At 48.2% G+C, this 26035-nt stretch overlaps 1 protein-coding gene across 3 annotated transcripts in view; it reads right to left on the reverse strand.

Annotated features, from left to right (window-relative positions):
• Positions 1–11734: 11734 nt before the first annotated feature.
• Positions 11735–26035, reverse strand: part of LOC784932 (serpin A3-7-like) — a 38376-nt gene continuing 24075 nt past the window's right edge. The window contains exons 1-5 of one of the 3 annotated variants that reach the window (XM_024982128.2): positions 20292–20346; positions 17858–18493; positions 15668–15938; positions 13143–13293; positions 11735–12110 (exon numbers count right to left, since the gene is read on the reverse strand). In XM_024982128.2, coding sequence (XP_024837896.1) covers positions 11913–12110; positions 13143–13293; positions 15668–15938; positions 17858–18491 — 1254 coding nt within the window. In that variant the 5' untranslated portion in view covers positions 18492–18493; positions 20292–20346 and the 3' untranslated portion in view covers positions 11735–11912. 3 annotated transcript variants of the gene reach the window in all.

Raw genomic sequence — 26035 nt, forward strand, 5'->3', positions numbered from 1 at the left:
AGGAATACCAGTGTCTGGGGCCTCTGGTCTCCAGCACCATCTGTTTGGGGGACCTGCTGTGACTTGGACATCACCCTGCTGTCCTTCATTATTGGTTCACCCTAAGAGCGGATTGTCCTCCTTTCTTGACCTTGAGGTCTCCTTAGCTGTCTCAATGAGATAATTTCAGGTATTTTCTGTGCTCATGGGAAAAACCTGTCCCTTCACCCATCATAGTCACATCCCTCCAGCCATGACAATCCCTGCCAGACTTCTGGGGACCACTGGGGTTCTACCAAGCATAGTTTGCAACCAACTGACAATGATGTTGGGCTTCCCCGATGGCTCAGCAGGAAAAGAATCTGCCAGTAACACAGGACACCCAGGTTCGACCCCTGGGTCAGGAAGGATCCCTGGAGCAGGAAATGGCAACGGGCTCCAGCATTCTTGTCTGAAAAATCTCATGAATAAAGGAGCACAGCAGGCTAAGGTCCAAAGAGGTTGCAAAGAATTGGACATGACTATGAAGGAAGCAGCACAGTGATGGCTTAGAGGTGAGGGTATGGCTTTGAAATGAGGTAAGGGTCAATCCAGATAGCACTGCTTACCAGCTGTGTGATCCCACAATATTTATTGAAAATTCGTGGACTTTGATCTCTTTATCTCTAAAATGCAGATAAGATCACTTTGCTTTCTGGAAAGAGGTGGGGGAGGCATGTTATGAAGAGTTAATCAAATAACTCTAGGTGTAAGCTCCGGTAGGACAGAATTTTGTTTCTTTTTCATAGTGCTGCATGCTTCCTGAATCTCATAGATGTTCATTGACAGTAAGACACTGAGACGGTAAAGAAGAGTTTGGCCTCATCTGTCCTGAATTCATGATCTGTGCCCTTTGAGTCTCCAGTGATTTCCAGAATTGACTGTACATTTTGAAGTTGCAGAGAACCCCAAAGAAAATAGTGGCTAAAACAAGACTACAGTTTATTTTTCTCTTGTCCTGATTTAAGCAGTGGTGGGTTGAAATGGTGATTCCAATTTGTCAGGGACCCAGCCTGCTTGTATTCTTCATGTTTTTTGCCAGGTCGTAGAGGGCTCATTGCCACATCCACCTTCTATTTAATGGGAGTCAAGAGGGGAAGCTGGCTTGAAACTCAATATTCAAAAAACTAAGATCATAGCATCCAGTCTCATCACTTTGTGGCAAATAGAAGGAGAAATAATGGAAACAAAGGATTATTATTTTCTTGGGCTCCAAATCACTGTGAACAGTGACTGCATCCATGAAATTAAAAGATACTCCTTCTTTGGTAGGAAGGCTTTGACAAACCTAGACAGCATATTAAAAACAGGGACATCACTTTGTTCACAAAGGTGTGTATAATCAACACTATGGTTTTTCCAGTAATCACATAAAGATGTGAGAGTTGGACCATAAAGAAGCTGAATGCTGAAGAATGGATACTTTTGAATTGTGGTGCTAGAGAAGACTCTTGAGACTTCCTTGGACTGCAAGGAGATCAAAACAGTCAATTGTAAAGAAAATCAAGCCTGAATATTCATTGGAAGGAACGATGCTGAAGTTGAAGCTCCAAAGACTTTGGCCACCTGATGCAAAGAGCCAACTCACTGGAAAAGACCCTGATGCTTGGAAAGATTGAGAACAGGAGGAGAGAAGTGAGAGGCAGAGGATGAGATAGTTGGATGGCATCACCGACTCAGTGGACATGAGACTGAGCAAAGGGGAGATGGTGAAGGACAAGGAAGCCTGGCAATCTGCAGTCCACGGGGTCACAAAGAGTTGGACATTACTTAGAGACTGAACAACAACAATTTTTGATGGTTTTATCTTAGGCTGGAAAACAAACCCTAGATGTAAGGCAGGAGGAAGATAATAGTCTATCTTGGTGAGGGGAAAAAAAGTGTACTTTCGAGTGTGGTCCCAAGATGGCGGAGGAATAGGACAGGGAGACCACTTTCTCCCCTACAGATTCATCCAAAGATCATTTGAATGCTGAGTGACTTCCACAAAACAACTTCTGAATGCTTGCAGAGAACACCAGGCACCCAGAAAGGCAGCCCATTCTCTTCCAAAGGAGGTAGAACAACTTATAAAAGACAAAGAGACAAAAGAGTTAGGGACTACAGAGACCCATCCTGGGGAGGGAATCGTGAAGGAAAGATTTCCACACAGCAGGAAACCCTCTCATCGTCAGCTCAGTGGAGAGTTTTGTAATCTCAGAGGGCAACATAACTGGGAGGAAAAAAAAAAAAAAAAACACCACAGAATATGCACCTAACCACAACTGCCAACAGAGAAGTAGCCCAGATGCTCACCTCTGCCACCAGCAAGTGGGTGCTGGACAGGGAGGCACGGGCTGCATGCTTAGGATAAGGACCTGGCCTGAATGTCCTGAGGACAACCTGTGGGAACTTAGGTGAGACAGCAACCCAAACTGTGGGATAGCCAGAGAGAAAAAAAGAGAGAGAGAGAGAAATTTCCAACAAAAGGCTCTAACCTAATGTGCAACCTGGCCCTCTCACAGAACAAAGGATTGAGGGAACACCAAAGGAAAGCTAGCCACCTGCGTACAAGCCCCTCCCCCACCACCGGAGGCAGAGAGGCAGGCGAGCCACAGCCAGAGTTGGAAGGCAAGGGGCAATCTCGGCCCCAGAGATGGCACCCTCCACCAAATGTGAGCAGGCCCTCAGTTGCTAACCATGTCTTCCTGGGATCCTGGATGGTTGACATCTGCCAGGAGGGTCACAGCCTGAGATCAGCTCCCCAGAGGAGATACACGGCACACCTGAGACGGTGCTCTCCGGGGTGGGGGTCGGGGGGCAGAAACAGAGCAGCTGGGACCAGGGAGGTGATTAACATGCACGGCCCACCTGGGACAGTGCACTCACCAAGCACCTGGTCACCTGAGCTGCTCGGATCTGGGAAGGGCACAAATCACACGCCCAGCTGAATCTGTGCCCTTGTGGAGTACACGAGAAACTCAACCTGAGCAGCTTAGACCTGGAAAGTGCATGGAATGCAGGCCTGCTTTGGACAGTGCCCCTGCAGAGCAACCTGGAGCCTGAGCAGTGTAGACCCGGAAAGCACATGCCGCTGTGAGCTGGGGCAAACTCAGTGTGGTCCACACACTGCGAGCACTCCTGACACAAGCCAGTGATGTTTGCAGTGTTCCTCCCTCCCCACAACACAGCTGAACAAGTGAGCCTAAATAAAGTGACCACCTTCGCCCCCTTGTGTCAGGGCAGAAATTAGGCACTGAAGAGGCTTGGAAAGAGAGGAAGCCAAGAGGGAACTGCTCTGGAAATGACAGGTGCCCAGATTAAAACTCTGTAGTTAACATTGACTAAGCATTGGAAGGGGCCTATAGATCTTGAGAAGAAATACAAGCTGGAGCAAGGAACTATCTGAATCTGAACTAACTCCACACTGCCCACAAAAGCTCCAGAGAAATTCTTAGATATATTTTTATTATTATCACTTTTAATTTTTTTTAATTTTTAAGTTATTTATTACTCCTTTAATTTTCATTTTTATAATCCACTATTACCTTGCAAAAAAGACCGTATTTTTTAAAGCAAATTCCATATATATATATATTTTATAATTTTTGTGATTGATTTTCTTTTGTATTTTTAATATTCCTATTTTGACAGTCTAACCTCTACTCTCAAATTCTCCAAGCCATGCTTCAGCAATACATGAACCGTGAACTTCCAGATGTTTGAGGTGGTTTAGAAAAGGCCGAAGAGCCAGAGATCGAATTGCCAGCATCTGTAGATCAACAAAAAAGCAAGAGAGTTCCAGAAAAACTTCTATTTCTGCTTTATTGACTATGCCAAAGCCTTTGACTGTGTGGATCACAACAAACTGTGGAAAATTCTTCGAGAGATGGGAATACCAGACCACCTGACCTGCCTCTTGAGAAACCTGTATGCAGGTCAGAAAGCAACAGTTAGAACTGGATATTGAACAACGGACTGGTTCCAAATAGGAAAAGGAGTATGTCAAGGCTCTATATTGTCACCCTGCTTATATAACGTCTATGCAGAGTACATCATGAGAAATGCTGGTCTGGAAGAAGCACAAGCTGGAATTAAGATTGCTGGGAGAAATATCAATAACCTCAGATATGCAGATGACACCACCCTTATGGCAGAAAGTGAAGAGGAACTCAAAAGCCTGTTGATGAAAGTGAAAGAGGAGAGGGAAAAAGTTGGCTTAAAACTCAACATTCAGAAAACGAAGATCACGGCATCTGGTTCTATCTCTTCATGGAAAATAGATGGGGAAACAGTGTCAGACTTCATTTTGGGGGGGCTCCAAAATCACTGCAGATGGTGATTGCAGCCATGAAATTAAAAGACACTTCCTCCTTGGAAGGAAAGTTATGACCAACCTAGATAGCATATTAAAAAGCAGAGACATTACTTTGCCAACAAAGGTCCATCTAGTTAAGGCTATGGTCATGTATGGATGTGAGAGTTGGACTGTGAAGAAAGCCGAGCGCTGAAGAATTGATGCTTTTGAACTGTGGTGTTGGAGAAGACTCTTGAGAGTCCCTTGGACTGCAAGGAGATCCAATCAGTCCGTCCTAAAGGAGATCAGTCCTGGGTGTTCATTGGTAGGACTGATGCTGAAGCTGAAACTCCAGTGCTTTGGCCACCTCATGTGAAGAGTTGACTCATTGGAAAAGACTCTGATGCTGGGAAGGATTGAGGGCAGGAGGAAAAGGGAACGACAGAGGATGAGATGGCTGGATGGCATCACCGACTTGATGGACGTGAGTTTGAGTGAACTCCGGGAGTTGGTGATGGACAGGGAGACCTGGCGTGCCGCGATTCATGGGGTTGCAAAGAGTCGGACACGACTGAGCAACTACACTGAACTGAACTGATTAAAAAGAATGCATTTGAGTCAGTTCTAATGAGGTGGATGAAACTGGAGCCTATTATACAGAGGCAAGTAAATCAGAAAGAAAAACACCAATACAGTATATTAACGCATATATATGGAATTTAGAAAGATGGTAATGATGACCCTATATGTGAGACAGCAAAAGAGACACAGATATAAAGAACAGATTTTTGGACTCTGTGGGAGAAGGTGAGGGTGGGTTGATTTGAGAGAACAGCATTGAAACATGTATATTACCTATGTGAAATAGATCATCAGTCCAAGTTCGATGCATGAAACAGGGCACTCAAAGCCGGTGCAGTGGAATAACCCAGAAGGATGGGATGGGGAGGGAGGTGGGAGGGGGGTTCAGGATAGGGGACACTTGTACACCTATGGCTGATTCATGTCAGATATGGCAAAACCACCACAGTATTGCAAAGTAATTAGCCTTCGATTAAAATAAATTAAAAAAATTTTTTAAAAGTACACTTTGGATGAAAGACTTGTATCTAATTTCCAAGAACATTTGTACCCAACACCCAATTTCGACCACAGAGAAAGGAAAGCCCATAGAGAAAAGAAGGACATACTAAACAAACAAATCGACTATGATATGGCAAAAAAGAAAGTAAGACAATTTTAGTCACAGTAGGAAACCTAAGGAGAAGAAAAAGGAGTAAAAAGAAAGCAAAACATAAATCTAAATGATAATATAGGGAATACTTGGGAGGAAATATTTTGCAGAGAACCAAAACAATACTTTCCATCTTGGGATGTCATCTTGGCAGTTCCTCGCTGGGCCGTTATGACTGTCAACTATTATGGTGGAGGCAAGTGATGCCTGTGGTTTCTGAGTTTAGACCAGCACTGTGAGGAAGGCCAAGCCACATGGAAGTAAGCCATGTGCGTGTCCTGACCACAGCTCAGCTGAGATCTTTGCTCACAGCAGCATCAACCACCAGGCATGTGAGTAAGGAGGCGTCCGATGGCTTCAGTCAGCCATGGTCCGCGAGTAAGCACAGGAGACACCCAGAGTGGAAACAGCCTTACTGAGCCCAACAGAATTGAGTGACAAAATTGTGAGAGACAGTAACAAGAAATGCGTGTTGTTTTATAAGATGACATTTGTATAACCAGCAAAAATATTTTTTAATGAAGGCAAAGTAGTGATTTTTTTTGACAAACAAGATCTAAGACAATCCATTACCAGTAGACCTGCATTACAAAAAGTGTTGAAGCAAGTTCTTGGGACAGAAAGTAAATAGGCAAATAAAAATTTGTAAAGAGGAATAAAGAGTGCCAAAAATAATAAACATGTTTTTTGTTGTTGTTGTTGTTTTTTTTCCTGATTGTGAATCTCTTTGATGGGCAATTAACTGTGCATAGAAAATAAAAGTTGTAGTGTATTATGGGATTTAACACGTGTAAATTATAGAAAAGGAACAAGAGCACATGGGACAAAAGGGAGAAAAACAAGAATACTGAGATAAGGTTTTATGCTTTACTTGACGTGATACAGTATTATCAGATACGTATTGATGAGTTAAAGATGTATTGTACATTCTCAATACACTGAAAAAATACACAAACTAAGAAGTATAGGTTTTAATCCAACAGTTGAGTGAAACAAAAACATGAAAACTCCTCAAATAACCCAAAAATACAGCAAGAGGAAACACAAAACAACACAAACTACAGATGGATCAAAGGCAAAACAAATAGAAAGTCAGAAGATCTACCCCAGTCATATCACTAATCCCTTTTTGTGAGTAAAATTATAGCTGGACTATAGCCCACCAGGCTGCTGTGTCCTTGGGATTCTCCAGGCAAGAATACTGGAGCCACGCCCTCTTCCAGTGGATCTTCCCGGCCCAGGCATCAAACTCACTTCTTTTAGGTCTCCTGCATTGGCAGGCGAGTTCTTCACCACTAGCGCTACCTGAGAAACCCATCATTCACCCTTATGGAAACGCGAATCAAAACTACAATAGACACTACCTCAAACCTAAGAGGGATATATTAATAATAATAATAGATACTAAACAACATGTGCTGTCAAGGATATGGAGAAATGAACCCATCGTACACTGCTGGTGAAAATGGTGCCGTTGCTCTAGAAATTGGTTTGGTGGTTCTTCAAAGCGCTAAATGCAGAGTGAGCACGTGAGCCAGCAATTCCCTGCCTATGTACACACCCAGGGAAAATGAAAACATGCGTCCACAGAACAGTGTGCACGTGAATGTGTAGAGCAGCTTATTTATAAAACCCCAGAAACCTAAAACAGAAAACGATCAGCAAGGTGACAAATGGATAAACGCGGTGCTGTGTACGCAGACAGAGGAACACGCTTCAGCCACAGAAAGGAGCGAAACACCGATACACACGCAACGCGGATGAATCCTGAAAACATTATGGTGCGTGAAAAATGCTGGTCACCAAAGGTCACATATCGTATTATTCCTTTTATATAAAATATCCAGATGTTAAATCCAGAGACACCAAAATCATATTAGGAGTTACCATGCCCTGGGGAAAGGGTAGAATGGGGAGTGAGAGCTTAAAAGGTATAGGGTTTGCTCTGGGGGTGATTAAAATGGTTAGACACTAAAAAGAAATAATAGTTTCACAGGATTGTGAATGTGATAATCATCATTAAATTTTATACTTTAAAATGGTTAGTTTTATGTTATGTAAATTTCACTTCAGTAGAGAGAGATCTAAGGACAGAATAATTAAATGCCTCGTGTAGGCATTGTGTAGACATTGCTTGGATCCTAATTTTAAAAGAATTTGATTTTTAAGTTTACGCACCCATCAGGGGAGTGATAACTTGAAATTTGATAAAAATAAGGACTTATGCTTATTTTTAAGCGTGATATGCCATTTTAAGTATTTTTAAAATTCTTATGATTAAAATAACAAGATGTGTAAGATTTGCTACAAAACAAATCCCAAAGAGGGAAAGGGTTAGGAGGCAGGGAATAATTGTATTGGCCCCATGTTAATAATGACTGAAGCTGCTGATATGTATGTGAGTTTATGTCATCCTCTCTATTTGTGCAATGCCTGAATTTTTCCATGAAACCAAAAGTCCTTGAGGGAGACACTGTGGTTTGTTTCCCAGTGCTTAATGCATCCTCAGCATGAACTGGGGGCTCATGAGTGAGTGAAGGAAGGAGGGAAGGCATGGATACCGTGCATATCATCATAACCCTTGTGTTCCTTCCCTTTACAACCTCAAGCGAACATCAAGAGAAAGAATTGAAGATGCTGACAAGTCAAGGAAAACTGAGACTGTGTGTGTTTATGTCCAGGCAGTAGATGAGCAGAATAAAAATAAGTCATAGGAAACAAGACTCTTAAGAGTCCCTTGGACTGCAAGGACATCAAACCAGTCCATGCTAAAGGAAATCAGTCCTGAACAGTCACTGGAAGCACTGATGCTGAAGCTGAAACTGCAATACTTCGGCCATCTGATGCAAAGATGGACTCCTTGGAAAAGCCCCTGATGCTGGGAAAGATTGAAGGCTGGAGGAGAAGGGGACAAGAGAGGGTGAGATGTTCAGATGGCATCACTGACTTGATGGATGTGAGTTTGAGCAAAGTCGGGGAGTTGGTGATGGACAGGGAAGTCTGACGTGCTGCAGTCCATGGGATTGCAAAGTGTCAGACACGACTGAGCGACTCAACTGAACTGAAGTAAACAAAACTGGGAGCAGATGGAGTCTGGCTCACACCCATTAACCCATGTTCACCCTGCTTCTGCACTCAGTCTGGAGGCCACCTGAGTGTCACCCCTGCCACCAGGCCAGCTCGGGAAGCAGAAGGCCTTCGAGCTGTAAAAGTGTTGCAAACACTCTCTCTGTTGAGTACATACTAACTTTTCTGCTGCATTAAAAAAAAAAAAAAGCTGCTCATCTCCCTCCAGGAGCACCCAGACCTGGATGCAGATGCACCCTGGGCTGTAACCAGCTCCTTGCACACCTGGACCCAGGACAGGAGGGTCGCAGCCCTGAGCTGGGGCAGCTCACAGTCTCCTCCAGGCAATGCCAGGTGGCCCCGGCCAAGGGGCAAACAGCCATGAGCATCAGCATTCAGGCAGGAGAGGACGTAATTCTCAAGAGAAAGACTCTCGGGATGTTCGTATTGCCTCTGGATCCATCCGACTCGGGAAGAACCATTTCAGTGACCTCCTGTCTTCTCACACATGTTCATACATGTACACACGCACACTCTCTCACACACACACTCTACCGTTTATCCCACTGTCAATGAGAAAACTGAGGGCCAAGGAGGCCCACCCCTGTGCCACGGGGCAGAGTGGCCTTTCTCCATCTCACCGACACCCAACAGACTGTTTGTGCCCATTCCAGTGACCCCACATCTCTCACCCTCAACTCTTTCTGCCCTAGGCTGTGTCCGCCCACACTGAGTCTCAGACCAATGACTGCATGTCTCTCTGGGCCATGTTTTCAGGCCTCTCCACCTCCATCCTCAGCCATGCAGTTGGCATCTCAAACTCCACAAGGAGGCTGCTAAGGAGGGATACAGAGAGCCCATGACTCGGAAGGGTGAGCACCAGGAATTCCTGGAATCAGACGTCAGGGAACCCCTTGCGGAGCCTGGCAGATCTACATGACATCATGGTCCCCTCTGTCCCATCTCAGGTTTCCCCTTACCCCACCTGCAGGGCAAATATCACTCAGCAAGTGATGTTGGCTCCTACGCTGGAAATCAGTAGAGGCCTTAGAGCTAAGGAGACACCAGAGCATCCTATCAGGAAACCCACCTGTCCCTCACGGGGGAAGTCTTGACCTTAACTCTCATCCTCCGCTGCTCAGGATCCCCTCCCGCCTCCTCCATCCCAGGCCCTCGGCTCTCACCAGGGATTCTGGGCGCCAGCCCCCTGGGTTGTTCCTGTGCAGCCCCGGGTTAGCGATGCTGTCAAGCCACATCTGATAACTATCCCTAAGGACTGTGCCAGGCTGCAGCCTTGTGGCTGGTCACCCCACCCCCTGAGTCTCTCCTAAGGGCACACAAACAGACCCAAAGAACTAGCAGCATCTTTATCACACACAAGCCAACTCCAGCCCAGCTCTTGCCAGGCTGATGGCTGAACTCTAGATAAGTTGACTGCACCTCCTCTTAGCTCTCCTTCTCTGGCCTTCCAGCCAGGGCGGGGCTTCCCTCATTCTGCTCATCTTGTCCTTGCCCCGCCCCGCTGTGGCTTTAGATCACTGCATCCCAGGAACCACTCATTCTCCCTTTACCCCTAAGTCCCCTTCCCTGTCCGCTGTCTGCCTCTCCCGTGGTCCTGGGGTGACGGCTTTCCTCCCTGGCTCCCCGCTCCTCCCCACTCTGTTCCTCTCCCTGATGCCTTGCCTTTGGATGTCCTCCTCTTTGCACCCCTTGGCACTCAGCTTAGGGGACCTCCTTCCATCCGTGCTCACCTGTCCATCCTGGGAGGATCAATCCTGATGCTTCCCTCCTGCCTGGTTCTCTCCTGAACTTCCCCTGAGCAGATGCCTTCGCTGCCTCCTGGGAACCATGCAAATCTCCTCACATCAACCCTCTGTTTAAATCCCTTTAAAGCTGCCTAGGACCCCATGGAATTTTCCCAGAACCCTCACTGAGTCCCAGGTCCCCGGTTCTCCAGCGGCTCCATCACGGCCCCGTGCTCCCTGCCGACCCTCACTTTCTGCTCCAGTTGTGCCCAATTTCTTTCCCTTTCTTGAAAATGCCCCCCTCGCTTGTTCTCTTGCTGGCAACACTCTGCTCTCTGTTCACCCACAACCTTCTACCTTTCCTCTGCTGGCAGCACTGCAATCCCCTCCTCCAGGAAGCCTTCCCTGACTGCCCACTGAGTCTGGTCCTCCCCTCTCAGCCTCCAATCCCTTTCTTCATCACCCATCTCCCCCATATATTCTAAGTCCCATGAGGCCCATTGCTGCAAAAATCTTTATGGGCCGAGTGGCTGTGTGATTTAGCGTGTTCCTCTGACATCCATCTGGTTGGGATAACATCTTGCTGGCAGTAATTTCTAGATGTGGGGAACTGTCGCCTTGAGGGGATTACTGAGCCTCTCTGTTCCTCAGTTTGCCCATTGGTAAAATGGGATGAGTAACAGCAAGTATCTCATGTGACATAAATGGGTTATTCCAGGTAGAGGTCTTAGCAGCTTGCTTGGAAGAGAGATCTCTTCCAAGAGACGTCAGTTTGGGTGACGTCATCATTACCGTGTGCTCTCCCCGGGGATCTCACAGCCCCAGTACATCAGGGGCTGAAGGGCTGTGTGTTGCTGTTATTACACATTGTGTGTCTATTGCTTTTTGACTCCTAGGAGCGCCATATTGGTGGCTGATGGGGATCCTCTGTCAGGGGAGGAGGTGGAATTGGCCAGGCGGTGGAGGAGCTCAGCTGGGATCCTGGGAGTAGCTGGTCTCCCAGGTTGGGGTGCTGGGCAGCAGAGGGGTGATCCTGGGGAAGGAGGCCTAACTCAGCCACAGGAAGGAGGGGTCCAGGGGCATGTGCCAGAAGAGGTCAGGGTCAGAGCCCATGCAAGTGAGCACCACGGCACATCCCAGGCCCTGGGGAGGAAGGAGTGAGACTTGACCTGGACCCAGAGCCCCTGGAAGTGGTCATCGGCAGCAAGGGCCCCTCCCAGTTCTAGTCCTGAGGTCCAGTGGGCTTGGTCACAGGTGCAAAGCCTGCTCCTGGGCCGGCTGGTGAGGCTGAGGCAGAGGGGCCCAGAGGTGGGGTGGGCTGAACATGTGTGGTAGGGCGAGAGGCTTGGCCTTGGGGCCCAGCAGCAGGGCGGAGACGCACAGGAAAGCCTCCAGTCCAAGGAAGGTGCTTTATTGCTGTTCTGTGGCCCAGAGCCTCCTTGTCACCAGGACATACAGCGCCCGTGCACCTGGAGCCCCTAGCACTGTCGCTGTCACCTTCCAGGGATGAGCAGAGGGGGCCAGGCTGCTTCCAGGGACCTGGGCACCCAGCTCCTTAGGGAGGAGGGGAGCTCTAGGCTTCCTTGGGGTTGGTGACTTTGCCCAAAAAGATGATGCTCTGAGTCTCTTTGCAGAATATGGAAAGCAGAAAGGGCCTGTTGAAACTGATATTTAGCGCGTGCAACGGTAATGAAGTAAACATTATGACAGCCGTGACAGCAGCTCCTTCCGTGCCCTCCTCGCCCACGTCGAGCACGGCCTTGTGGATCACCTGTAGGGACACCGGAACATTACCACTGGAGATGGGGAGGCAGGGTGTGAGCAGGGGCCTGAGCGCCTCTGAGGACCGACGTTCATCCACCTGCTCCTGGTCAGTCACTGTGCTGTCAACCTGTTCAATCTGTCTGTTTCCCATCCAACTATCAGCTGCTTTGCCGTTGTGATACATGGATGTGCAAAGGGAAGCTGAGAGTCCTGGGCCCAGGGTCAGAGAGGCAAAGAGCAGGGGCTCCTGGATCTGGATCCCTCTCTGTCTGAGTCCACAGACTCTGCTGTCCCCCAAGCACCCCCTAGTGTAGGGGGAGGGGCCAGATCGAGGCACTTTTCTTGCAGGGAACCGTCCACAGTCCTTCCATACCAAAGTTGCAGATGCGCGGCACTGCTTTCTGCGCCACGGTGGCCCCAGCTGACGTGTCCCTGAGCCCTCAGCTACCTTGCCTAGAATTGGCTTCCCAGCCCTGGACTACAAGGCCCCATGGCCTCTGTGCCTCCTTTACCAGGCCCTCTGGCAGGTGGGGTGCAGGGGAGACTGCAGGGCTTTCCAGCCACCCCCATTTATTCTAACTTCTCTGCTTCTAGGATGGCAGTACCAGGACCCCTGGGGTCCTTCTCTCCCGCTCTTAGTATTTATTCATCATGATGGCCCTGAGCCATTGTTAGTACCTCTTACCTGCTCTGCCAGTTTCTTCATGCTGGGTAAGAACTATCACCATATTTTGTAGGTGAAAAGAACTAAGGGCCACAGGATTTTATTTGCCTGTTTAGGCATGAAAAGTAGAGCTTGCAACGGGGTCCACTGATTCCACTCCAGGGGAATTCTTTCCCAATGATGGACTCGTGGTCACATTATATTTCAGGGAAGGTGGGGACAACTCCCAAGATGATTGTAACTCAGTCCTGGGGAGGGTGATTGATTTATAGGAAATTCAATGAATTTGCAAATTCACAATTAGCCAAACATCTACCTGTCTGCCCCCATTCAAGCTCCTATAAAAAGGATGAATTGTGCAAAGTTTAGACTTACCTGGGAAACTGCCAGCTTGTGGTCATTTGTGATTCCTGAGAAGTCCGCATCGCTGGTGAAGATTTTCTTGATACCCAGCTGGGAAAGGATGTCTCTCAGCTGATAGTCACTGGAGATGGAAAACCTTGGCAGGCTGAGTTCATCTATATGTCTAGGAAATTAGAAAGATAAACTTGAACTCACACTGGACATAGTGTCTGCTTTTCTTCCACCTCACAGTTTGATCTTCTGTGGTTTCATCTCCAACCACCTCCTTAACACTGGAAACATGAACTTCCTTCCTCAGTGTCTAGACCCCTCAGGATGCTGCTGCTGCTGCTAAGTCGCTTCAGTCGTGTCCGACTCTGTGCGACCCCATAGACGGCAGCCCACCAGGCTCCCCCGTCCCTGGGATTCTCCAAGCAAGAACACTGGAGTGGGTTGCCATTTCCTTTTCCAATGCATGAAAGTGAAAAGTGAAAGTGAAGTCCCTCAGTCAGGTCCGACCCTTAGCGACCCCATGGACTGCAGCCTACCAGGCTCCTCTGTCCATGGGATTTTCCAGGCAAGAGTACTGGAGTGGGGTGCCATTGCAGGCTAACTCTCCTTAATTCCTAATTATGCATTCCTGACTGAAAGAGTCTAATGTCCCTAGGGCTGGGGCTGTGGTGTTGCCCACAAAGGTCCTCGCCTCTCCCCTGCATGGTTGCAGGCAAGGAAAACACCCTCCTCCAACAGGGATTTCACAATAGCTAGGAGATTGTGCCCGGGGGGCTGTTCCACAGGCACCAGGAAGGCTTCCTGCAGGAGGTGGCATGGAGCCTGAGTCCCAGGGGAAGGGATGGATCTAACTGGGTGAAGAGGAGCCTAGGAGGAGGTGGATGCACTTGCAGGAATGTGGGAAGCCAGAGGGGCTGTTCCACAGCACAAGGGTGGCCTGAGTGTGGGCAGCAGGGAAGGAAGGAGCTGAATAGGGGCTTGGAGGGGACATGGGGGGCTGGGGGCTGCAGTCAGGGGACTTGGGGACATGAATCTTCCAATTCAGAGTCTCCATCTTGCCTTCCCAGTTGAGGACAGGACAGCTTCAGCTCTGAGCGCAGCCACCAGCAGGTTCTTGGAGCAAGAACCTGCTGGCAGCTCCCACCAGGCCTAACCCACCCCGAGACCTCCCTCCCTCTCTCTCTGTATTTCCCTTAAGACTCATGTCAGGCTATCTGGTCTTAGATGCCAAATATGAGGAGTTCCCCTTAAACTGTGGGGTGCCCCGCACAGCTGCCCACACCCCCTCCCTACCCGCCCCTGCAGACTCTGGCCCAGCTGCCTCTCCTTTTCTTGTCCCCCTGAGATCAGTCTTCTGAATCCCACCTCCTGGTCTGTGTCTACCCTTGGGTTTACCCAGAACACAACCCCTCCCCATACTTGCCGGCTCCTCCTGGTCCAGCCCCCAGCGCCCTCCCCTGGGTGACCCTACTGGGCTCCTGGTGGCCTCCCTGCCTCCATTCATGTCCTCTGCCATCTGCTCTCCACTCAGCACCCTGAGTGGTTCTTCTAAAACATCACTCAGCTCTTTTGCTCTTTGACTCAAAACCTTGTGATGAGTTTCCATTTCCCTTAGATGGTGGGGGAGTCAAGGGGTCTGAAAGACTCCAACTGACCTGAGTCTTCCCTGAGGACCCCGACCTCTCCCAACTTCTCCTCTCACTCCCTCTGCTCTCCTGCTCTGGCCTCACTAATCCTCAATGACACCAGGCTCGCTCCTGCCTCAGAGGCTTTGCACTGACTGTTCCTTTGGTCAGCAATGCTTTTCCCCACAACATCCACATGACTCAGTCCCTCACCTCACACATCACCTAAGGGCCATCCTAATTATAATCACAAACTACCCCGGATCCAATTTTCCTTCTCTTTTTCCTTTATTTTCCCTCACCTCACCATTTCCCATCTCTCTGAGTACAAACTTATTTAGTTATTTATTTCTTATCGGTCTCCCCCAGTCACAAATTAAGCACCATGAAGGTGGGAATTTAGTGTTTTATTTGCCGACTCGGGATCTAAATCATGCCCTTAGACATAACACGATCTTCATTAATTAATTCAACCAGTGCCAAGTGGATAAATGAATAAATGAGTGGCTATGATGGAAAGACAGTGTCAAGCTGGTCCTCAGAGCCTGTCTCACCTGAGCCCTCACCTCATCCCGATTCTATCCCTTCCTCTCCACCGTCGAAAGGCGGAGCCAAAGAAAGAACTGCGTGAGCGTTGGGTGTTCTGTTGAGGATCCTACTGACTCAATACATGTTGATGTGAGAGGAAGCCTCAGTCCCCTTGCCGTCCCCTCCTCTGATGTCATCATCCTATGGAAGGAAAAATTTTGCCCCAAAGTCCCTAAGGTAGCAAAGGGCAAAGTCATCTCAGTACAGGTTCTCCCACCACTGTCCCGCCCCCTGACATTCCTGAGGCCCTGCTGCTGGGAGTCAGGAGTCCAGGAAGAGGGGGAAGGACCAAGAGGGCAAGTGAACCCACAGCTCCGGGTCCTGGGGAGTCACCTGGGCTGCAGGGAGTTTCGCCACCGCGTCAGCGTCTCCGGGGTCAGCTTGGCTTCCAGGTCCTGCATTTTGCCCTCATCGGGGAGGATGAAGAGGGCGCTGTCATTGCTGGTGTACGTGAGCTCCACCAGCGTGCAGCCCAGCTCCTCGTCCCGGAAGTAAGGGGTTTCCAGGCGAAGGGTCATCATGGGTACCTTCACCCTCTCGTTCTTGCTCACGTGGAACTCTGATTCGTAAGTATGGTTAGGATTAAATGGCGTCTTCCACTGGGCTGGAGGAGAAGTGACAGATGAGGACTCTGTGAGTACAAGGACTGTGTCCTCTCCCTCTTCTGCCCTGATCCCTCAGTGGGGAAGACCCTCCCTGCACCAGCTGTGCCCCCGTACCATGTGCCTCTGTGTGGGCCTGCCAGGGTGTGCACATGCGCCTGGGCAGATGGGTAAGCCCTTGGGGATGGGGTGAACCCCGCAGGTCAGCATTTGAGAAGGGGGGCATGAAGCAAAGCTGGTTAGTTGTGCTACATGCAAAGTCAACAGGAAATATGGAGGGCAAGGGAGAGATGGGGATGAGGCTGGGCCTGGGGAGATACGGGACCTCCTGGCCCTTCAAGGGGACATGTTAGTGACCAGGGCTTAGTCATTGGCTGGTCAGGGAGGACACACATCCCCGCAGCCTTGCGAGCCCGGCTGGAGCAGGAGCCACACAGGGATCCAGAGGGCAGGGCGGGGTCAACAGAGGAGAGGACTCGGGTCTCCACCCAGGAGGATGGATCCTCGCTGAGGCCAGGACTTCTAGAGGAGTTCAGGGCTCTGGGGCTTCAGGGAATGTGTATCCCCACCACCTCCTGTTTGTTTCCACCCCTGCCTGTGTCCTCAAGGTTAGAGGCGGGGGTAGACAGAAAGGGAGGCTGCCTCGGGTGCCCCTGGGGAAGAGACTTGTAAGGAGAATGTCCTGAGGTGGAAAAGGAAAGGGAAGCACAGAAAACGCAAAAACCAAACATAGCAGGACAGGCCTGGATTCGTTTTTAAGAATAATTCAGTTCTAAGCTTTTATTTACAGACAACTACAGTGGCCCAAGAGGGCTGCTCTGGACTCTGCCAGGAGCCCCCAGCTCTGGACTAACTTGTCTCCAAGAGCTGGTGTCTCTTCCATAGCTGACCACTTCCTGACTTGATAATCTATCTCTAGATCCCTATTGGCCCTTCTTGCTCCCTGTGCAAAATCCATCTGCCTCTACTCTGCCCCTTGTGAATATCCAGGCTGAGGTTTGCCATGCTGACCTCCTGATACCGGGACCGGGCATCAGACCAGCTTGCAGCCAGGATAGGATCCTGTCTAGGAGGCTCCCTTCTGTAGAGGCTGCCCCCGGATGGTGGCCTGGCCTGTTCCCCCCTAAGCTGATAGAAGAGCACAGATGAAGACCCTGGGGATGCGCAGGCTCCTCAGAGTCTGTCTCACCGTGAAGCCCACCAGCCTCACTGGGAGCCTCCAGAGACCAAGTCCCCAGGCAGGTCAGAACCAGCCCATGGTGGGCAGGGCCAAGGGTCCTGAGGTCTCCAGCACCACCTCATCAGGAAGGACACACACAAGAGTGATGAGTATGGGAAAACCCTTCCTCTAGCAGCGGGGTAAGATTAAGTCACAACAAAACTCTCCCCCGGTGTCAGACAAAGGGTTAGCAGCTTCGGTGCACTAACGTCCTATAATGAGCATTGGAGTTTGGGAAATCCCAAGACGATCAAAGCCAATGGTTGGGGCAGGGCCTCAGTGCCGAAGCCCCTTAAGCTGAGGGCAGCCTTCTCTATTGGAGAAGGCAATGGCACCCCACTCCAGTACTCTTGCCTGGAAAATCCCATGGATAGAGGAGCCTGGTTGGCCACAGTACATGGGGTCGCTAAGAGTCAGACAAGACTCGGCGACTTCACTTTCAATTTTCACTTTCCTGCATTGGAGAAGGCAACGGCAACCCACTCCAGTGTTCTTGCCTGGAGAATCCCAGGGAAGGGGGAGCCTGGTGGGCTGCGGTCTCTGGGGTCGCACAGAGTTAGACACGACTGAAGCAACTTAGCAGCAGCAGCAGCAGCCTTCTCTATAGTGTTTCACCTAATGACAGTTGACTAAGCCAGGAAATAGCCCTGACACCTCAGAAAATAAGTATTTGTTCCTCTGAACCCCAAACTAGGCACCCACCTTTAAAGAAGATATAATTCAACAAGATTAAATTTGTGAGCACGTCAAGATCATTTAAGAGCTTCTCAATTTTTCCATGCGTTTTATTCTTCACATATTCATTGATAAGCTTTACGGCAGCTTCAGAATCCTTGAAGTTGATGGATAAAACCTCAGAGGCGTAAAAAGCCTCGGCATCTTTCCTGAATTTGTCCAGCAGCTTCAGCTCCTCTGGCACAAATATGGCGTTGCCCACGCTCAGCTGCAGCTGGTTGCTGGGCTGATTGAACGTCTGCAGGAGGTGCTGGAAGCCCTGGTGGATTTCTGTCTCGGGGGTCTCTGTGAGGTTGAACTTGAGACCTTCCAGGATCTCTGTCACAGTGGGGCCATGAGCCCCCAGGGACAAGAAGGCCAAGGCTATGGAGATGCTCAGAGGGGAGAAGATGACGTTCTTATTGGGGTCCTTCAAAGCCAACTGCTTGTAGAGGCTGAAGGCGAAGTCAGTGTTGCTGGAGGCTAATGAGTGGCCATCCACAGATGTCACTTTGTGCTGTTCTTCTGGGGTCACATTCTCTGGGAGGCAGTGGACCCTGGAGCAGAGCCCAGACACCAGGAGCCCCAGAGCCAGGAGGGGGGACATTCTCTCTGTCCTCATGTCTGAAAAGCAAAGCTCCTTTCAGTCCACATGTCAGATGATGTCCCAACCCCTGACACTGTCCCCCGTGGTCGCTGTTCTCTCAGCCCTGCTGCTCTGGGACCTCCCAGGGGTAGGCACCCTGCTGGGCTCCCAACACACACGAGGAGGCTCTGGGCTCCCTCTCACCCTTTGGTCAAGTGCTGTGATCATTAGCAATCTCCCCAGTGGAGAGACTGGGCACAGAGAGGGGAAGGGGCTTTTCCAAGGTCACACAGTAAGCAGTGGAGAGAGTGAGAGTGAGGAGCCTGGGGTGCCTGGCTCCAGGGCGAGGAAGCCGGTGATGGGTGTGAGGTGCTGTCCAGTGAGAACCCATCTCCCTCTTCCCCGGAGCTGACACTGTCAGAGGGGCCTAGGAAGCAGGGCTCCTTTCCCACTGTGCCCCCTCTCTGTCCCCCCAGGAAGGAGCCCTGCACTGATCAGAGGACACAGCACCTCTCCCCACCTCTGAGGACAAGAGTGTGACCTCAGGGAGGCTCTCCCATCGAGGTGCCTGGTCACAGTGAGGGTTCAGGAGAGAGGCCGCCAGAGGCAGCGGGAGCCGTGCTGGAGCCTGGCTGCCCTGAGGAGGGCTGGTGCAAAGAACAAGGAGGGCAGAGCGTTCTGCTCAGCCCCTGCCACGTGGACATATGAAGGGTGCTCCCAACAAGAACCGGGAAAGGCCTCCTAGTGGGGAGAAGCAGGGTGAGCTCAGAGTCTCAGGGACCTGGTCGAGGATGTCTATTGGACCACTGTGAGTGCTGTGTGGTGACGAGCAGTGACTGCACCTCCCTGATCCTCAGTTCCCACCTCCATCCAACATGTGGAACGGCTCAGGTAACGTACAGGAAGAAGGTGCTGGGCTCCTAAGAGGAGTTCCAGATGTGTCACCCCCTCCACTGGCCACCCTCTCTAGGACTCTACAAGCCAGACTGTGATCCCTGGGGACAGAGGACCGAGATACTGCCCAGATGCCTCAGGAGAGACTGAGGTCAAACTGGTGACCTTTTCCCTGCAGCCTCTGCCCTGTCATCTCAGGATTCAGAGGAGAGAGCACTGCTGGGTGGTGACGGGTAAGTGGGGAGATTGAGGAGGGGAGAAGCCTGAGCTGAGTCTCAGCCAGAGCCCAGGAGAAAGGCCTTCGCACAAGCCTGAGGACAGAGGCGATCAGCTTCCCCAACAATTCAGTTTGCTCAGTGCTGATACAGTGGTTTCTTTCAAAAAGAGTTAAATATTTTTTTTTTCCGAAATTATCCTGAAGGAATGGTGCTTTTTTATTTAGCCAGGTTAAGGCTCTATTTCTAAGCAGATTCACCTCTCTTCTGCTTGTCCAGGGGCCCTAGAGGGGCAGTGGAGCCCAGAAAAGCCCCCTGGAGACCCCTCTGCCCAGCGGAACCTGGTGCACTAATTCTGTCCCCAGGGCTCTCTAAGAGCAGTGCCCTGTCCCAGGCAAGGAGACGCACCTCAGGCCCTTGGGGGAGCTCTGACCTGATGCTGGATGCACAGCTATATGGAGCGCAGCTGGCTCGAATAACAATCCCAAAGAGTCAGAAGCAGAAATGTCCCCAGAAGCCCTGGTGGCACGTCCCTCCCTTTGCAGGATGAAAGCTAAGACCCAGAGAGAGGACTGGTCTTCAGAGGACTCAGAACCCTCCCAGCTTTGGACACATGTCCTCCTGCCTCCCTCCTGCCTCAGGCTCTACTGACCCCTGATCAAGGCCAGAACCACCCTGGGAAAGGGGTCCCTTGGCTCCCAGTGTGGGAGCATCACGGATTACCTGCCTGCGAGAGCGGGGTGTGGGCAGTGGATCCAGAGCCGCCGCCTGCCCGGATGCTGGAGTTTCCCAGGTGCTGCTGCCTATTTATCCTGCAAAGCCCTCCTCCCAGGCTTGTGAAACATTGGCGGGGACAACACAGGACTCTGTCCTCTGACTGGAAATGGGCAGATGACCATTCCTGGTAACAGGTTTCATTAGATCTACTCAAACAATCTAGTTACCGAAATTGCTTTTTCCCCCTAAAAAATATCCATAAAACTAGCACACACAAAAAGTCTATCCTGTGTTAGAGTTTTCTTCTGTTTATAAAATACTCATTGAGGAACATGTGACAACTCAGAAAACATCAAATGGACCATTGAAAACTTCTCCAAATTGTTGTTCTTTTTAAAGAGTTATCGACTCTTATTGGTGTTTTATTCCTGTTTCTGATATCCTCATTGAAGATCATGTAGAACCCTGAAAATGTAAAGAGCTTGGAAAATATTCCCTAGCACTCTATCCCCAGGGAAATCCCAAGTCAGCACTGTGTTGTGTGTCTTTGTTGGGAGTTTTCTTTGCAGTGTGTATGTGTGCACGCGCCTTTATGTGATAGGAATCTCCAAACACAAACTCACACATGTTTTTCTTTGTTTTGTTTTTCATTTGGCTGCACTAGGTCTTAGTTGAGGCAGGCGGGATCTTTAGTTTGGGCATGTGGGATCTAGTTCCCTGACCAGGGATCAACCCCAGGCCCTCTGCATTGGGGGCGCTGAGCCTAAGCCCCCAGACCTCCAAGGAAGGCCCTCACACATGGTTGTTAATATGCTATAAGCTATTTGTTTGCAGCTTGATTTGCAAGTTGAGACACTCCTTTTGCATTCCCACAGGGCTGATGTGAGCCTGAGGACCCCAGAGAATCTCAGGAGCTCCAGTGTCTGGGGCCACTGGTCTCGGCCATGACCTTCATCCTTCTGCCCTTCACTATGTGTTCAACGAAAGAGCCGGTTGTCCTCCACCCCTAATGAGATATCTTAGATGTCTCATTGAGCCAATCTCAGGTATTTTATGGGCTCAGGGAATAAACCTACCCGTTCATCCCTCATAGTCACCACCCTCGAGCCATGACACCCCCTGACAGACCCTTGGGGACCGCTGGGGGTTCCATCAAGCACAGTTTGCAAACCACTGGCTTTGTGCTGAGCATATGGCTTTTCCATGAAGTAACCTTCAATTGTGAAAGTACTATTCACCAGCTGTTTGAACCCACGCAATTTGCTGGAAATCGATCAACCTTAAACTCTTCAACTCCAAAATGCGTGCGGATAACAACACTTCCCTGACTGGAAAGGCGTGGGAGGACATGTCTGTGAAGATTTAGTCAAATAATACTGAATTGAGCTCTAGTAGAACAACTTTTTGTTGTTGCTTTGCATAGTGTGGCATCGTTTGTTGTTCAGATGCTAAGTTGTGTTCAACTCTTTGTGACACCATGGACTGCAGCACGCCAGAATTCCCTGTCCTTCACTATCTCCCCAGAGAAGACAATGGCACCCCACTCCAGTACTCTTGCCTGGAAAATCCCATGAACGGAGGAGCCTGGAAGGCTGCAGTCCATGGTGTCGCTAAGAGTTGGACACAACTGAGCGACTTCACTTTCATTTTTCACTTTCATGCTTTGGAGAAGGAAATGGCAACCCACTCCAGTGTTCTTGCCTGCAGAATCCCAGGGACGGGGGAGCCTGGTGGGTTGCTGTCTATGGGGTCGCACAGAGTCGGACATGACTGAAGTGACTTACCTTACCTTACCTTCACTATCTCCCAGAGTTTACTCAAATTCAGGTCCATCAAGTTGGGGATGCCATCCAACCATCTCATTCTGTCATCCCTTTGTCCTCCTGCTCTTAGTCTTTCCCAGCATCAGGGTCTTTTCCAATGAATCTGCTCTTCTCATCAGGTGAGATGGACTGGAGGGACTGAGCTTCAGCATCAGTCCCTCCAGTGAATATTCAGGGTTAATTTCCTTTAGGATTGAAGGTTTGATCTCCATGACGTCCAAGGGGCCTCTGCATCCATACAGAACTTAAAAAATATTCAGTGACAGAAAGGCACTGAGATGATCAAGAAGAGCTCGTCCTTCCTGAGATCATGATCTATGTCCTATCAGTCTCCAAATATCTCCAGAAGTGACTGTATATTTTTAAGTTACAGAAAATCACAAGGAACATAGACATGAAAACAAAGCTGCAGTCTATTTTTCTGTTTTAAGTCCAGATGTAAATAGCAGGTTGACAAGGTAATTCATGTTGTAAGGGATTCAGGGTGCTTTTATTCCTCGTGATCTTTGCCAGGTCCCAGATGGCTCATTGCCACATCCACTTTCTATTTAACGGGAGAGCAAGGGATAGGGCTTTCCTCATAGCTCAGTTCGTAAAGAATCTGCCTGCAATGCAGAAAACCCTGGTTCGATTCCTGGGTTGGAAAGACCCTCTGGAGAAGGGATAGGTCACCCATTCCAGCATTCTTGGGCTTCCCTTGTGGTTCAGCTGGTAAAGAATGCACCTGCATTATGGGAGACCTGGGTTCAATCCCTGGGTGAGGAAAATCTGAAGAAGGGAAAAGCTATCCACTCCAGTACTCTGGCCTGGAGAATTCCATGGACTGTATACCCCACGGGGGTGCAAAAAGTCAGACATGACTGAGCAACTTTCACTGTCACTTTAGGGCTTCCATTATAGCTCAGGTGTTTAAGAATCTGCCTTCTATGCAGTAGACCTGGGTTTGATTCCTAGGTCAGGAAGACCCCCTGGAGAAGAAAACGGCAAGCCATTCCAGTATTCTTGCCTGGAGGATTCCATGGACAGAGGAGCCTGGCAGACTATAGTCCATGGGGTTGCAAGAGTTGGACATGGCTTAGTGACTAAACCAAGGGATAAAAGGAAAGGCACCCTACTCTTTGAGAGAAATTATCTAAATATCACCTGCCTTCTTTCCACTTCTGCTCCATTGCCCAGAGCTTGATCCTAGGGCTATATCTTGCTGCAAGGAGGCTGTCCTGTGAGGTCAATATTCTACATTGGATAACCCATGTCACAGCTGAAAATGGGAGGTTTCTTTCTCAAGAGAAAATGAGAATGGACATGCATCATGACTTCTAATCTTGCCACCACGTTCTACCTGAGTGTTCCCTAGTCCTCTGGCCCCAGGGGAGCCATCATTTTTCTTAATGCTGTCATTAGGCTATAGAGAAGACAGTGACTTGACTACCCTACATGAATGGTGGTTGTTGGATTCCAAAAATGTCCTGTACCAATTGGTCTGCTGGTCCCAAATATTGGTACAGGGTATTTTTGTAGTTCAACAACCCCTGTTCAGGTAAGATGGTCATGTCACTATCTAGTCTGTAGCCTGATGAGAGGATAATTTGTAATGATCCAGAATCCACTGGCTCCTCGTCTCTGAATTGAACCCCTCCAGACAATCTCTCAATAGCCACTAAGACTACAGGACCACTGGAGCCTGTTTACCTACTCAGTCTTCGATCCTTTTTCAATATTTCATCCTCTAAGTCTAAGGGACCCCAAACATATTTCTGAACCCCACAAAAGGAGTTAAAAAGGAAATTAGGGACCTACTGTTGTGTTTAAAGATAATTTTGCTCTCTTGTGGTATACCACTCCAATCTCCTTCCATCATATCAATTTTCCTTTTTTTCTGGTGTTAAATCTCTGTAACAATCTCTTATCAGGACTCTTGGCACTTAGAGTTCACATGAATAATCCAGAATTAACTCCTCAACTTCCATTTCAATATCCTTCAGTTAATCAAAAGTGTTAATCAATAATCCTACCATCCTTTCAAAGAACCAGCTTTTGGCTTTGTTGATTTTTGCTATGGTCTCTTTGTTTCTTTTGCATTTATTTCTGCCCTAATTTTTAAGATTTCTCTCCTTCTACTAACCCTGGGGTTCTTCATTTCTTCCTCTTCTAGTTGCTTTAGGTGTAGAGTTAGATTACTTATTTGACTTTTTTCTTGTTTCTTGAGGTATGCCTGTATTGCTATGAACTTCCCCGTAGGACTGCTTTTACAGTGTCCCACAGGTTTTGGGTTGTTGTGTTTTCATTTTCATTCGTTTCTATGCAAATTTTGATTTCTTTTTTGATTTCTTCTGGGATTTGTTGGTTATTCAGCAGCGTGTTGTTCAGCCTCCATATGTTGGAATTTTAAACAGTTTTTCTCCTGTAATTGAGATCTAATCTTACTGCATTGTGGTCAGAAAAGATGCTTGGAATGATTTCAATTTTTCTGAATTTTCCAAGGCTAACACCTATCCTACTCAAACTCTTCCAGAAAATTGCAGAGGAAGGTAAACTTCCAAACTCATTCTATGAGGCCACCATCACCCTAATACCAAAACCTGACAAAGATGCCACAAAAAAAGAAAACTACAGGCCAATATCACTGATGAACATAGATGCAAAAATCCTTAACAAAATTCTAGCAATCAGAATCCAACAACACATTAAAAAGATCATACACCATGACCAAGTGGGCTTTATCCCAGGGATGCAAGGATTCTTCAATACCCACAAATCAATCAATGTAATATACCACATTAATAAATTGAAAAATGAAAACCATGATTATCTCAATAGATGCGGAGAAAGCCTTTGACAAAATTCAACATCCATTTATGATAAAAACTCTCCAGAAATCAGGAACAGAAGGAACATACCTCAACATAATAAAAGCTATATATGACAAACCCACAACAAACATTATCCTCAAAGGTGAAAAACTGAAAGCATTTCCTCTAAAGTCAGGAACAAGACAAGGGTGCCCACTTTCACCATTACTATTCAACATAGTTTTGGAAGTTTTGGCCCCAGCAATCAGAGCAGAAAAAGAAATAAAAGGAATCCAAATTGGAAAAGAAGAAGTAAAACTCTCACTGTTTGCAGATGACATGATCCTCTACATAGAAAACCCTAAAGACTCCACCAGAAAATTACTAGAACTAATCAATGAATATAGTAAAGTTGCAGGATATAAAATCAACACACAGAAATCCCTTGCATTCCTATACACTAATAATGAGAAAACAGAAAGAGAAATTAAGGAAACAATTCCATTCACCATTGCAACGGAAAGAATAAAATACTTAGGAATATATCTACCTAAAGAAACTAAAGACCTATATATAGAAAACTATAAAACACTGGTGAAAGAAATCAAAGAGGACACTAATAGATGGAGAAATATACCACGTTCATGGATTGGGAGAATCAATATAGTGAAAATGAGTATATTACCCAAAGCAATTTATAGATTCAATGCAATCCCTATCAAGCTCCCAACGGTATTCTTCACAGAGCTAGAACAAATAATTTCACAATTTGTATGGAAATACAAAAAACCTTGAATAGCCAAAGCTATCTTGAGAAAGAAGAATGGAACTGGAGGAATCAACCTGCCTGACTTCAGGCTCTACTACAAAGCCACAGCCATCAAGACAGTATGGTACTGGCACAAAGACAGAAATATTGATCAATGGAACAAAATAGAAAGCCCAGAGATAAATCCACGCACGTATGGACACCTTATCTTTGACAAAGGAGGCAAGAATATACAATGGATTAAAGACAACCTCTTTAACAAGTGGTGCTAGGAAAACTGGTCAACCACTTGTAAAGGAATGAAACTAGAGCACTTTCTAACACCATACACAAAAATAAACTCAAAATGGATTAAAGATCTCAATGTAAGACC

Source organism: Bos taurus, chromosome 21, assembly GCF_002263795.3.
Source record: "Bos taurus isolate L1 Dominette 01449 registration number 42190680 breed Hereford chromosome 21, ARS-UCD2.0, whole genome shotgun sequence".
Classification (NCBI taxonomy): Eukaryota; Metazoa; Chordata; class Mammalia; order Artiodactyla; family Bovidae; genus Bos; species Bos taurus.